Genomic DNA, 15,514 nt, shown 5'->3' on the forward strand with positions numbered 1-15,514 from the left:
CCCCTAGTTTGTAATTGCAATAACCACTCAAAATACGCTTATTGGGATTGTTTTTTTTTTTTTTACCAAACATATGTAGCAGAATACAAATTGGACTAAAATTATAAAAAGTTTAGATTTTTAAATTTTTTTTTGGGAATGTTTTATAGCAGAATGTGAAAAATATATATATTTCTTTTCAGAATTATCGTTTTTTGTGTTTATAGCGCAAAAAAAATAAAAAATCACAGAGGTGATCAAATACCACCAAAAGAAAGCTTTATTTGTGGGAAATTAATCAATTTTATTTGGAAACAGCGTCGCACGACCGCGTAATTTCCATTAAAGTAACGCAATGCCGAACCTCAAAAAATGGCCCGGTCATTAAGGCTGGCCATACATTATACAATTTCCTGTACAATTTTCTTTAAATTTATCTTCAACTATGTAGTACAAGAGCTGCCTAATTGGATACAATTTAAAGTGTTGTGATGATAATTTGACCTCATATTACAGTATATGGTTTTATATGGTGCCGGTGGCACAATTTTGTTGATTACGAATACAACCCCCAGTGTCCGAATGAACGAAGGGTCCGAGCCCGAAGTAACGAATGCTGCATCTAAACGAATGGAAGGTAAAGAATATAAATGCATCCGAAGTTACGAATGATCCAAAGTAACGAATGACGCATCTAAACGAGTAGAAGGTAAAGAATACGAATGCATCCGAAGTTACAAATTATCTGAAGTAACAAATGCCATATCTACACAAATGGAAGGTAAAGAATACAAATGCATCCGAAGTTACGATTGATCAAAAGTAACGAATGTCATATCTAAACTAATTGAAGATAAAGAATACGAATGATTAGAAGTAACAAATGCCATATCTAAATGAATAGAAGACAAAGAATACGAATGCATTTGAAGTTACGAATGATCCGAAGTAACGAATGTCATATCTAAATGAATCGAAGATAGAGAATACGAATGATCTAAAGTAACGAATGCCATATCTAAACGAATGGAAGATAAAGAATTGGAATGCATCCGAAGTTACGAATGATCCGAAGTAACGAATGTTGCATCTAAACGAGTAGAAGGTAAAGAATACGAATGCATCCGAAGTTACAAATTATCTGAAGTAACAAATGCCATATCTACACAAATGGAAGGTAAAGAATACAAATGCATCCGAAGTTACGAATGATCCGAAGTAACGAATGCCGCTTCTAAACGAATGGAAGGTAAAGAATACGAATGCATCCAAAGTTACAAATTATCCGAAGTAAGAAATGCCATATCCAAATGAATGGAAGATAAAGAATTCAAATGCATCCGAAGTTACGAATGATCCAAAGTAACGAATGTCGCTTCTAAACGAGTAGAAGGTAAAGAATACGAATGCATTCGAAGTTACGAATTATCCGAAGTAACGAATGTCATATATACACGAATGGAAGGTAAAGAATGCAAATGCATCCGAAGTTACGAATTATCCAAAGTAACGAATGCCATATCCAAACGAATGGAAGATAAAGAATTCAAATGCATCCGAAGTTACGAATGATCCGAAGTAACGAATGTCGCTTCTAAACGAGTAGAAGGTAAAGAATACGAATGCATTCGAAGTTACGAATTATCCGAAGTAACGAATGTCATATATACACGAATGGAAGGTAAAGAATGCAAATGCATCCAAAGTTACAAATTATCCGAAGTAACGAATGTCGCTTCTAAACGAATGGAAGGTAAAGAATACGAATGCATCCAAAGTTACAAATTATCCGAAGTAAGAAATGCCATATCTAAACAAATGGAAGGTAAAGAATACAAATGCATCCGAAGTTATGAATTATTTGAAGTAACGAATGTCATATCTAAACGAATCAAAGATAAAGAATACGAATGATCCGAAGTAACAAATGCCATATCTAAACGAATGGAAGACAAAGAATTTGAATGCATCCGAAGTTACGAATGATCCGAAGTAACGAATGCCGCTTCTAAACGAGCAGAACGTAAAGAATACGAATGCATTCGAAGTTACGAATTACCTGAAGTAACGAATGTCATATATACACAAATGGAAGGTAAAGAATATGAATGCATCCGAAGTAATGAATGGCGTATCTAAATGAATGGAAGGTAAAGAATTCAAACGCATCTGAAGTTACGAATGATCCGAAGTAACAAATGGCGCATGTAAACAAATGATCCGATAAACGAAAAAAAAAAACAAAAAAAACAAACAAAACAAATTTCCCGGTAGTGCACTTGTCTAGTAACCAATCAGTTTCTTGCCTCAGCCTGTTCAATTAAGCTTTGACAATAAAACCTGGATGCTGATTGGTTTCTATGCAGAACTGAACAAGATTTTGCACTCCACTTTTAGTGAATCAACCCCTAGGGCCTAGACCAGTTATTGTGAACCTTGGCACCCCAGATGTTTTGGAACTACATTTCCCATGATGCTCAACTACACTGCAGCTTGCTTGAGCATCATGGGAAATGTAGTTCCAAAACATCTGTGGTACCGAGGTTCACCATCACTATCCTAGACCCCTGATGTCTCCATAACGTGTATCCTGTCATCTACCCATACTATCACATAGAGTGCTTGTTAGCCCACTGTAATACCAATAAAGTTATAAACAAAATTAAAAACATGTAAAAAAAAAACAATTATAAAAAAATAATAATAAAAAAAATGAAAAGTGATGATATTAATTACTTAAAAGTGATGCTGAGCCTCCATTATTGAAAGAACTAAAATCCAAGGAATGAAACAGGTAGGCCAAAGTCAGGCTGGGGTGGAAAGTGCTAAATGCCGCTGGGCATTCTAGTGCCAGGAAATGAGGCGGGCTCTATATGACTTTCTGTAGCTTCTAATGCATACTGAAGGCATTCCCAGAAGCCTGGAATATCTGCAGCAGAGACGTGGCAACTTTCCAAAACATGGCCCCCCTCAGAAAGGTAGGTAGACTCTCCTTGGCCCTCCTTTTCTATCACAGGCTGCCTTGTAAGAAGAAGAGATGCGTTGGTGACAGGGTCACTTTAAAAGGTGCGGGGTTTGAAAAAAAAAAACACATTTTTATACTACCCTACAAGGATGCAGCACCGATCTGACGCTGCATCTGTCCGCTGACGCCTATATACAAGGAACTGAGCAATCAAACATTGCTGATCGCTCAGTTCTCTGTCTTCGGTGGGAAGAGAGTGGTGATTGCCAGTCAGCAGCTCTCTGCTCTGCCCCTCCAAGCTACAGAACCTTGGACCGGCTGAGTGATGTTAGCTGTCAGCTTTAGCCCACTATCGGCTGAATACGGGTCACAGGAGTACAGAATGAAGTCCATTCCTGTGATCCCCAGGAAAAGGAGGGCCAAAAGAGCTTCGCCCATGCTTCTCCTTTAACCACTTAACGACCGCCCAACGACTATTTACGGCGGCAGTTTAAACCTAACTATTGGTGTTATGGCAGCAGATAGCTGCCATAACCCTGGTATTTTTTTTAACCGGTTGCCGACCGCCGCACGACTATATACGGCGGTGGTCAGCCCCAGCCAGGCAAAGTGACGTATATATACGACACTAGCCTGTCATTTCCTTGTGAGCCAATAGCGGGCGAGCGCGCGCCCGCGGAGGCGCGCGCCCGCCCCGGCTCGTTCCCTGGGAAGTCAGTGAGTGTGACTCGCGATCGTCCGCCGTGAAGGGAGAAAGGCAGGTGGCTGATGTAAACAAGCCGCCTGTCATTCTCCCCTGTGTAGGAATAGAGATCATACGGTTCCACTATGTAGGACCGTTGATCACTGTTCCTACACCAGTAGCCATCTCCAATCACAGTAGAAAGCATGCCCCTAGGGACCCACTTAACCCCTCCTTCCCCAATAAAGTTAACCCCTTCCCTGCCAGTGTCATTTTGCAGTAACAGTGCAAATGTATAGCGCTGATTACTGTAGTAATGTCACTGGTACCCCCAAAAGTGTCAAAAATGTCAGTCAGGGGTCCGATCTGTCCGCCGCAATGTCGGAGTACCGCAAAAAAAAAAAATCGCAGATCGCCGCCATTACGCGTTTAAAAAAAAAAAAAAACACCAAAAATGACAGAAATCTTTCCCTTAGTTAGTAAACGCAATAACTTTTGCGCAAACCAATCAAAATACACTTATTGTGATTTTTTTTTTTTTTGTAGCAGAAAACAAATTGGCCAAAAATGTTAAAAAATTTAGATTTTTACATTTTTTTGGGGGGGATTTCATATAAAAAAATGTGATAAATATTGTTATTTTTGCAAAATTTACGCTCTTTTTTTGTTTATAGCTCAAAAAGTAAAAATCGCACAGGTGATCAAATACCACCAAAAGAAAGCTCTGTTTGTGGGAAAAAAAGGACGTCAAATTCATTTAGGTACAGCATCGCACGACCGCGCAATTGTCCGTTAAAGTCACGCAGTAAAAAAAATAAATAAAAAAAATCGCAAAAAACCCCCTGGTCAGGAAGGGGGTAAAATCTTCCGGGACTTAAGTGGTTAAACTGTAGGCGGTCGGCTTTCCAGGAAGGGTGGTCCCAGCGGTGGATTCGCCTCTTCCGGGACGGCGGAAGAGGTAACCCCCCCCTCCCGCCGCGTCCCGGTACTTTTCCCCGCTTACCAGACCCACCGGCAGCGGGGAAAACGATCCGATCCCGGATCCTCACAGACAGGATGTCGAGTGAGGGCAAGCTTGACCCTATGGTCTTGGAGGACCGGAGCGACGACAAACGTCGTTGCCTAGCAACTGGTTTAAAGGCCCCATTTTTTTTTTTTTTTTTCATTTTATTATTTTTTTTTTTTGTTTGTTTTTTTTTTTCATCTTTTAGTGTACTTGTGAGATGTGAGGACTTTTTGACCCCAGATCTCACAAAAAAGAGGTCCTGTCGCACCTATTTCTATTACAAGGAATGTTTACATTCCTTCTAATAGGAATAAAAATTATCAAATTTTTTTTTTTTTTAAACGATGTAAAAATAAAAAATAATAAATAAAATAAATAGTAAAAAAAAAAAAAAATAATTAAAGCGCCCTGTCCCCGTTAGCTCGCGCACAGAAGCGAACGCATACAGAAACCCCACCCACATATGTAAACGGTGTTTAAACCACACATGTGAGGTATCGCTGCAATCGTTAGAGCGAGAACAATAATTTGAGCCCTAGATCTCCACTGTAACTCTAAGATGGTAACCTGTAGAAATTTTTAAAATGTCGCCTATGGGATTTTTAAGTACGAAAGTTTGTCGCCATTCCGTGAGTGTGCGCAATTTTGAAGCAGGACATGTAGGGTATCTATTTACTCGGCGTAACATTATCTTTCACATTATGGAAAAATTGGGCAAACTTTACTGGATTCTTATTTTTTAATTCAAAAAAGTTAATTTTTTCCAAAAAAAATGTGTTTGGAAGACCGCTGCGCAAATACGGTGTGATAAAAAATATTGCAATAATCTCCGTTTTATTCTCTATGGTCTCTGAAAAAAAATATATATAATTTTTGGGGGTTTTAAGTAGTTTTCTAGCCAAAACAAAATGATTTTAACTTGTAAACACCGAGTGTGAAAAACAGGCCTGGGGCTTAAAGTGGAGTTCCACCCATTTTAGTCACTTTAGATGTATGTAATCCCCTTTAAAATGACTTTTACCAATGGAAAGTTTTTTTTTTTTGCTAGTAAATACCTTATTTTCTGCTTTATTTATCCTCTTCTCACTTCCGAATCCGGTCGGCGATTATGTCATTCGGCGATTCGCAGTGTGTGCTGGGATTTATCTCAGGGCATGAAATCTCGCATTATTACACAGGAGATGAGCTGTACTGTGTGTTATGCCCCGCCTCCTCTCAGTGAGCTGTATGTATGTAGTGTATTGAGGCCGTGCTCCACCCCGCCTCCTCTCAGTGAGCTGTATGTATGTAGTGTATTGAGGCCGTGCTCCACCCCGCCTCCTCTCAGTGAGCTGTATGTATGTAGTGTATTGAGGCTGTGCTCCGCCCCGCCTCCTCTCAGTGAGCGAGGACTGAAAGCATTATATCCTCACTGAGCTCACTGAGAGGAGGCGGGGCGGAGCACAGCCTCAATACACTACATACATACAGCTCACTGAGAGGAGGCGGGGTGGAGCACGGCCTCAATACACTACATACATACAGCTCACTGAGAGGAGGCGGGGTGGAGGCGGGGCAGAGCACACAGTGCAGCTCATCTCCTGTGTAATAATGCGAGATTTCATGCCATCCCAGCACACACTGCGAATTGCCGAATGACGTAATCGACCAGACCCGGAAGTGAGAAGAGGATAAATAAAGCAGAAAATCAGGTATTTACTAGCAACAAAAAAAAAAAACCTTTCCATTGGTAAAAGTTGTTTTAAAGGAGATTACATTCATCTATGTAATCCAATTTATTAAAAATGGGTGGAACTCCACTTTAAGTGGTTAAAAAATATAGTTTCCTTTAAAGATGCTCTACAGGATTTAGGCAACAGAAACAAAGAGAATGAAATAGGTGTCTTACCTGTCTGCCACCCCGGGCTTCCCCGATCGCTTGGAGAATTCCTCCATTTTTCGCTGAACATGGCGGCCTCCTCCAGGAACTCCATCTTCTTCCCGTACTGCAGTTCTAACAGAGGCAAGACGTCCGGTAGTTTGGCAGATATAATCCGGTATGTGATGTCCGGTTTGCCGATAAACCTCTGGCGGATAGCAATCTCGTGTCCTGTGATTGCCCTGATGTCGTCCACATCCTGCCGCTCGTATCTATGAAGGAGACGGAAGTGACAGTCGGCGATCTCCAGAGCAGACAAGAGAACAGTCAGTTTTCCAGGTTTCAGGCTGTGATCGGGATGGTGGGAGAAAACGATGGGTATGATCACGATGACACCCTCCTTCCCGGGGTGTCGGTCGTTGGCAGACGTTTCCTTGGACGCGGTGCTGGTGAATCTCTTCCATGGGTTGCCACTAAACGGCCACCAAACTGGAGCTTCCAGGACTGATAACATTCTGTCATATAAAGGGACGATAAGAATAAGAAACAATATCACTGTGTAATATTCATTTATAAATAATTGTTGCATCACATATCCCCTTTAGCTTTCAGTTGCATTCTATTGTTTTATCTCTGTGGGGTGTGTAAAACATTCATACAATACCAGAAGAACATTTTAATAGAGAGAGGTCTCCAAACTACGGTCTGCAGGCCACATCCAGCCCGCTACAAGATATTATCCGGCCCCCGCTACAAGATATTATCCGGCCCCCGCTACAAGATATTATCCGGCCCCCGCTACAAGATATCATCCGGCCTCCGCTACAAGATATTATCCGGCCTCCAGCAACGGTCTGTGAAAATATCCCGGCTCCCTGGCAGTGATCTGTGTTTCGTAATATGGAGACTGCAACATCCAGTGCCAGCCAGCCTTGGGCCTCCAACAGTTCCTCTAATGGGTCCTCCTGGATTTAAGGGGGGACTCAGATGGGCCCTCTTGGATCTCAGGGGGGAGTCAGGTGGGCCTTCCTGGATCTAACGGAGGCTCCTGATGAACCCTCCTGGATCTCAAGTGGACCCTTCTAGATCTAAAAGAGGGGCTCTGATAGGTTCTCTTAAATCTTAAAAGGGACTCTGGTGGGCCCACCTGGTTCTAAGAAGGGACTGTGTTGAGCACTCCTGGATCTACATAGTGACTGTGATGAGCACACCTGGATCAAAGGGAGGCTTCTGATAGGCATTCCTGGATCTAAGTGGGGATTCTGATGGGCTCTCCTGTTTATAAAGGGGGGGCTGTGATGAGCCCTCCTAAATCTCAAGGAAGACTTTGATGGGCCTTCTTATCTCTAAATAGTGACTGTGAAGGGCACTCCTGGTTCTAAGGAGGGATTGTGATGGGCACTCCTGGTTCTAAGGAGGGATTGTGATGGGCACTCCTGGTTCTAAGGAGGGATTGTGATGGGCACTCCTGGTTCTAAGGAGGGATTGTGATGGATACTCCTGGTTCTAAGGAGGGACTGTGATGGGCCCTCCTGGTTCTAAGGAAGGACTGTGATGGGCCCTCCTGGTTCTAAGGAGGGACTGTGATGGGCCCTCCTGGTTCTAAGGAGGGACTGTGATGGGCCCTCCTGGTTCTAAGGAAGGACTGTGATGGGCCCTCCTGGTTCTAAGGAAGGACTGTGATTGGCCCTCCTGGTTCTAAGGAGGGACTGTGATGGATACTCCTGGTTCTAAGGAGGGACTGTGATGGGCACTCCTGGTTCTAAAGGAGGGACTGTGATGGGCACTCCTGGTTCTAAGGAGGGAATGCGATGGGCACTCCTGTTTCTAAGGAGGGAATGTGATGGGCACTCCTGGTTCTAAGGAGGGACTGGGATGGGCACTCCTGGTTCTAAGGAGGGAATGCGATGGGCACTCCTGGTTCTAAGGAGGGACTGTGATGGGCACTCCTGGTACTAAGGAGGGACTGTGATGGGCACTCCTGGTTCTATGGAGGGACTGTGATGGTCACTCCTAGATCTGGGGAGGAACTGTAATGGGCACTCCTGGATGTATGGAAGTACTCTGAACTTGCATAATAAAACAGATTTTTTCTTTCAGCACACAAATATTTCTTAAATCCACAATGTGGCCCTCATACTGGAATGTTTGGAGGGAGGCCTCTGTAATAGAGTAATTGTCAATTATGGCTCTTCCTATACACACATTAAATAATCTAGCAGAATTCACATTTAACTTGTTCAGTATTATTGAAGGCATTTTGTATCTTCTCTAAGCCACTTCTTCATTTCTAATGAGAATCAGAAAGGTACCCCAACATTTATATCCACACAGGTAGCCCCGACACCTCAATGCAATCACCATGGGAGGTGAAGAGGTTTATTGCCCATGCCCAAGAACAGGATAGGGGGTTTTAAAGTTATGGAACCGCCCTGCTTTAGTTACCTAATACCATCCTTGGTGCTAGGAAGTCTGCAAAGGTGTAGATCCTACGCATTACATGGCTGAAAGTGTAAACTGATAAATCTCCAGGGTAGCGATGTTAAAATGGTATTATAAGTGAAAGACAGATGGTGAAGAAGAATCCCACCCCTGTTCTGGGATGGTTTTTTCAGTTTGATGTAGATTGCCTTACAAACCAGTTGTCCTCTCCGTCCAAAATGTTCACTACACTATCCACAAAGGAATGTCCCTTTATAGTCTTGTGGTACTATATTGCATAGTGAATTTTAGATTGAAAGTTACATTCCAATACGTTCATGGAATCTTTTATGGAGTGCTCATCTGCACCCCACAACAAAAAAACGTCATCGATGTATCTGTACCAGCACATTAAGGGCTCTTTCACACAGACGTTCCGTATGTCCGTATATTACCCCATCCGTTTGCGGGTGATATACGGACATAATGCTTGTCAATAGGATTGCGGATGTCAGCGGATGACCATCCGCTGACATCCGATTTGTGTCCTTTCAGTTCTGTTCCGTTTTTTTGGAAAGGAACAGAACCCTATTTTTCCTCCGTTAAAAAAACGGAACTGATGCAAAATCGGATGTCAGCGGTTCGCATCCGCTGACATCCGCAATCCCCATAGTCTAACATTATGTCCGTATATCATCCGCAAACATATGGGATGATATGCGGACATACGGACCGGATGACACAAGTGTCATCCGTGTCCGTAAAAAAAAAAAAAAAAGTGGCGAAGCGGACAAGAAAAACGTAGTGGCCGTGTGAAAGAGGCCTATGTCCTGACTGTAAAATCTGTCCTATGTTGGGCCATTCATGTGTTGAGAGGTTGCTTCATCTACCCTACTGACCTTTTCATTCCTTACTACACTACACATACACGTGTAACTTCCCACCTCATCCTTGGTGTCAGTTAGTCTGCATAGGTGTTAATTGTTCGATTTAAAAACCCGAAGGTGTAAATTGTTTCCAAATCACCAAGATAGAGATGTTAAAATGTCACTTTACAGTATGTCAGCTGTTCTCAACCATTTCAACACAGAGGAACCCTTGTAATAACTTTCCAGTCTCAGGGAACCCTTGATAATAATGACTATTTCTACAACTCATGATACATTAATGTGATGGTCAGTGGGAAGAATAGAATGCTCCTTACACTTGCAGTCTTTGGGAAGAATTACCCCTTACAGAAAACTAAAAATATCAATGGTGTCAGTGGAAACCTATCTGAGAGACAGAAATTGCTCATTGCTCAAGGACCCCCTAGCAACCTCTGGAGGAACCCTAGGGCTCCATGGAACCCTTGTGGAGAAACCATGTGTCAGGGCTCCAGTGTTAGAAGAGAGTCTCTATGACCCAGCATCAGTCAGGACACCAATGGCAGGAGAAGGGCTCTAGGATCCAGCATCTCACCCAGCACATCACATGGGCCTTTATAAAGAAGTGTGCCAGTGATTGAAGTTGCTGATTGATCTTCAGCTTGTACCGTGTTCCTGTGATCCTTGTTCCTGAAAGTTCCCTGTTACCGACCCGGCTTGTCCTTACTATTCTGCTTGTCTCCTGACCCAAACTTGGCTTGTCTTTGGATATTCTCTCCTGTTACCTGTGTCTGATCTCGGCTTCCCTATCTGACCTTGCCTGCTCTGGTATTCTCCCGGCTGTGAACTCTGGCTTGAACTGACTTCCCATTGCCTTAGTGCAAACACAGACCTGCCACCTCTCACAGGCGCCACCTGGCTGCAGCCACTACTTCGCACATCAGAAACCTTTCTGAGTTCTTCTGCAATCAACATCACAGACGACCTGTGCTACTTTGAGCCTGACTCCTCCTGTTCTCACTTTCAGGGGAGTCTGGAACTTAGCCGCAAGGGAAGCCCTCTCTCCATTGGCCTCCACACCAGTGATACCATGCTATATGTACCAAAGACCCTACCTCTGTTCAGAAATAGTTGTTCCAGTTTTTATGCAGATGGCTTCTTCCATGTTTTTGGTGAACCAGTGACCATCTCTGCCCAAAAGACCCAACACACAAGCAAGTGAAGTATACAGTGCTGTGTAGTGACAAATGTAAAGACCTGTACGTTGGGGAGAAGAAGCAACCTCTCAACACACAAAAAGCACATAAAACATAGTTGGACAGATTCTGCAGGTCAGGACAGTTTTCCTCCACCTAAAAGCGGTAGTAAACAACAGTTTATTTTATTTTTTTAACCTGCAAGGTAAAGGCATAATGTGCTAGTATGCACCGGTGGAACAGTCCACTTCTTAAAGGTATCGCCTAGCAACACGCTGAGGGACCCCAAGGGGAAGCTTTGGTTGTCCCCACTCTTTAGTGACAATTCTGTCAAAATAGGAGGGGAAAGGGAACACCTTTGCCGCTCTGGATGGCTTGTGAGTGCCATAGGGCAGTGGTCCTCAACTCCGGTCCTCAGGGCCCACTAACAGGCCAGATTTTAAGTATTACCTTGGGGAGATGCAGACTAGAATACTGCAATCACTGAGCAGCAAATGATATCACCTGGGATGTATTTCCGTTATCTTGCAAATCTGGCCTGTTAGTGGACCCTGTAGGCCAGGGTTAAGGACCACTGCCATAGGGAACCTACACCTCCGTCGCAGCCGAAGCTGTGTCCTCCAACTTTAAGTCTCAGGCATAGATTCAATCAGTGCGTCCACCAGCGCCTTTTCGTGCGCAATTGCAAAAGTGGAGGAATCCTCCTCACTATCTGAGGAATCAGGGTGTGTGGTCGCAGACCCAGCAGGATGACCCACGTCAACAGCGGCCGAATCAGATTCAAGATCTGATGAGACAGATGAGGCAGGGGAAGGCAGGGGATTCTTTATGCCAGCCTATCGCCAAAAAGCCACCTCCACCCGGGACACAAAGGACTCCAGGACTGCTGACAGTCCATCGATGGATGGATGGGACCCAAAGGGCAGCGGCCAAATCAGATTCAAGATCTGATGAGACAGATGAGGCAGGGGAAGGCAGGGGGTTCTTTATGCCAGCCTATCACCAAAAAGCCACCTCAACCCGGGACACAAAGGACTCCAGGACTGCTGTCAGTCCATCGATGGATGGATGGGAGCCAAAGGGCCCCCAGCCCCAGATAGGGCATCAGGTGGGGAGATATGCTCAAAAGACTCTATGAGTCAATAGGGGGATCCCACAAAAAAGTGTAAAACACTGCTAAGGGCCAATCCCCACCCCTCTGGCAGCACCACCCGATTGCCAGACATCAGACTCAACACCCCACAAAAAAACAGGCACCGCAGCCACCAGGAGATTCTGCACAGCACAAGCAGCGATGAGGAAACGAAAGGATCCAGGAGTAAATACCAGGGAATGAGGAGGGGCTCCCACCGCCGAAAACACCGCCCAGAAGACTCCACAGACATGGCCGCCACTTTTTTTCTATTGCAGACCACTGCAAAATGGCCACTGGACTACAAAACATGGCCACCGAGCATTGTAGCACAAGGCTACAACAAAATGGCAGCCCCACAAGGCTCCTTTGGACCCAGGAACGATCCCTAGGCCTCAAGGCCAGGCCCTAGCATGAACACCCACCAGGTAAGCCCCCCCGCACATCCGATCGTCCGGTTGCCGGTGGCAAACCCCCCCCCCCTGCCCCCATCGCTAGCATAGCACCCTGCCCCCACCCCAGGGGGTGGACGAGACCACCCACACAGCCCCAGCACAAGTGGAAGGGGGTAGGATGGGGGGACAGATGTATATAATATATGTTTAAAACGTTCGGGGGTTCTAAGTGATTTTCGAGCAAAAATACAGATTTTTACATGTAAACAAAAAGTGCCAGAAAAGTACCTGGGGGGTCAAGTGGATATATGAAATATTACATATATACATATATACACATACACACCCATAAATGAATATATAAATACTGCAGTATACAACTGCTTTGATTAAACAGGTTTGAATTAAGTCCCCTTTGCATCTAGCAGGCCTGATCGTTGGGGAATTTTCTTGCACTCTGATTACCATAACAGACAGACAGAGAAAAGGGCGATCTTCTAGTGATCCCAGCACACCCCATCACCTCATCCACATATCTCCAGTGAAATCAGGGACGGCATTGCTTTCACAGCTCGGTTATTTGCCGGCTCTCCCCGACTACACAACGCAATCTCCTTTAATGCCATTGGAGAGTCTCCAGAGAAAATATTGACCCAGCTTTTAATTCCTTCCTCACATGTAAAGCAACAGCTGCCCGGTGTTAATAAAAGGCGGATTGGTCCAAACTTTTTATTTTTACATTAACCTCGCAGTAGCCTGGATGGATGTGCGGAGATGTGAGGGATGGCGGCGGACGTAGTCACACGGACGCAGAAATGGTAAAGGCTGATCATGAATCATGTATGTCCTCTGAATGGGTACAGCTATAGATGTGTCTGCATTCTCAGACACCTTTAGAACAGCAGGATTTCTCTGAACCTGCAGTGTGAGCGATATTCACACATTTCTTGTTTTGTCTGAGAGATGAAAACGACGCCATGACCGAAAATTTAGAAGAAAGAAAAATCTGATTTACAGTGGAACTCCAGATTTTTTTTCCTTACACCTAATAGGTTAAAACATGGCTACATGCCCTCTTTATGCTCAGATGGATCCTCCATCCAGTGCTGTCAGTACTCCTCAGGGCAGAATGACCTGGAAATTGAAATTCCCATTTCCTGGGGGCTTAGTCTGTAGGTTATACTTCCCCCTAGGGCAGGGATCCTCAAACTACGGCCCTCCAGCTGTTGAGGAACTACACGTCCCATGAGGCATTGTAAAACTCTGACATTCACAGACATGACTAGGCATGATGGGAATTGTAGTTCCTGAACAACTGGAGGGCCATAGTTTGAAGACCACTGCCCTAGGGGGTGCATCATCACGCAGGTTGGGCTCACAGTACTACAGGACTGAGCCCGAGCGGGGTTGGGAAATTGGGTAATTAAAACTGCTTGTCTTGTTCCCCTACATTAGGGGTCTCGAAAGTATGCCCCACAGGCCAAATTCGGTCCACTACAAGATTCTATCTGGCACTCAGCAACTGTTTGTGTACATACCCCAGCTGGCTGGCAGTGGTCTGTGTTTAGCAATACAGAGACTGATACATCCACTGCCAGAAAGCCAGCCATGACCCTCATACAGCCCCCCTGATAGGCTCTTTTGAATGTGAGGGGGGACTATGATGGGCCCGTCTGAATCTGGGGGGGGGGCTCTCCTGGAGCAGCCTGGATTTATAGGGATGGGCTCTCATTGAATCTCTGGTATGTAAGGGCGGCTCTCATGGGATCTCTGGTTTTCAAGGGCGGGCACTCATGGAGCCTACTGGATATAAGGGCAGGCTCTCATTGGGCTTCCTGGATATAAGGGTGGGCTCTCATGGGGTGGCATCCTGGACCTAAGGGCGGGCTGTTATGGGGGGCGTTCTGGATATACGGGTAGGCTCTAGTGGGGCCTCCAGGATATAATGGCTGGCTCTCATAGGGGGCCTCCTGGATCTAAGGGCGGGCTCTTATAGGGGGCCTTCTGGATCTAAGGGTGGGCTTTCATGGGGGGGTCTCCTGAATCTAAGGGCGGGCTCTTAGGGGGGGGGTGTCCTGGATCTAAGAGCAGGCTCTTATGGGGTAACGTCCTGGATCTAAAGGCGGGCTGTTATGGGGGGAGTTCTGGATATATGGGTAGGCTCCAGTGGGGCCTCCAGGATAAAATTGCTGACTCTTATAGGGGGCCTCCTGGATCTAAGGGCAGGCTCTCATGGGGGAAGGGGGACTCCTGGATCCAAGGGCAGTCTCTCATTGGAGGGGCCTCTTGGATCTAAGGGCAGGCTCTCATTGGAGGGGCCTCTTGGATCTAAGGGCAGGCTCTCATTGGGGGGGGCCTCCTGGATCTAAGGGCAGGCTCTCATTGCAGGGGCCTCCTGGATCTAAGGGCAGGCTCTCATGGGGCCTCCTGGATCTAAGGGCGGGCTCTCATGGGGCCTTCTGAATATAAATTTTGGGAGTCTCATGGGAGCTTCTGGATATAAAGGGTAGGATCTCATGGGGGTGCCTCCTGGATATAAGGGTGGGCTCTCATAGGGCCTCCTGGATATAAGGGCGGGCTCTCTTGGGGCCTCCCGGATATAAGGGCGGGCTCTCATGGGGTCTCCTGGATATAAGGGCGGGCTCTCTTGGGGCCTCCTGGATATAAGGGTGGGCTCTCATGGGGCCTTCTGGATATAAATGGTGGAGTCTCATGGGGGCTTCTGGATATAAAGGGTGGGGTCTCAGGGGGGGGCCTCCCGGATGTAGGATGGGCTCTCATGGGGCCTTCTTGATATAAATGGTGGGATCTCATGGGGGGGGGGGGCTCCTGGATATAAGGGCAGGCTCACATTGGGCCTCCTGGATGACCTGTGGGACTGCTCTGCTGCAGCCTCCTCTGCTCTGTAAGCAGCTCCTGGCTGTGGTCACACTCCTGCCTCCACCACATACAATGCAGGGCAGCCCTACACTAAATGTGAAAATGCTGGGGCTCAGCCCACAGAGACAGACCAG

General features: G+C 45.5%; 1 protein-coding gene across 1 annotated transcript in view; it reads right to left on the reverse strand.

Moving 5' to 3' along the window:
- Nucleotides 1-15,514, reverse strand: part of SNAP47 (synaptosome associated protein 47) — a 110,199-nt gene that overhangs the window by 81,252 nt on the left and 13,433 nt on the right. The window contains exon 3 of the mRNA XM_082259360.1: nt 6,521-7,005. Within this exon, the coding sequence (XP_082115486.1) occupies nt 6,521-7,005 (485 nt within the window). The remainder of the gene's footprint in view (nt 1-6,520; nt 7,006-15,514) is intronic.

Source organism: Pelophylax lessonae (assembly GCF_965119305.1).
Source record: "Pelophylax lessonae genome assembly, chromosome: 5".
Taxonomy (NCBI): Eukaryota; Metazoa; Chordata; class Amphibia; order Anura; family Ranidae; genus Pelophylax; species Pelophylax lessonae.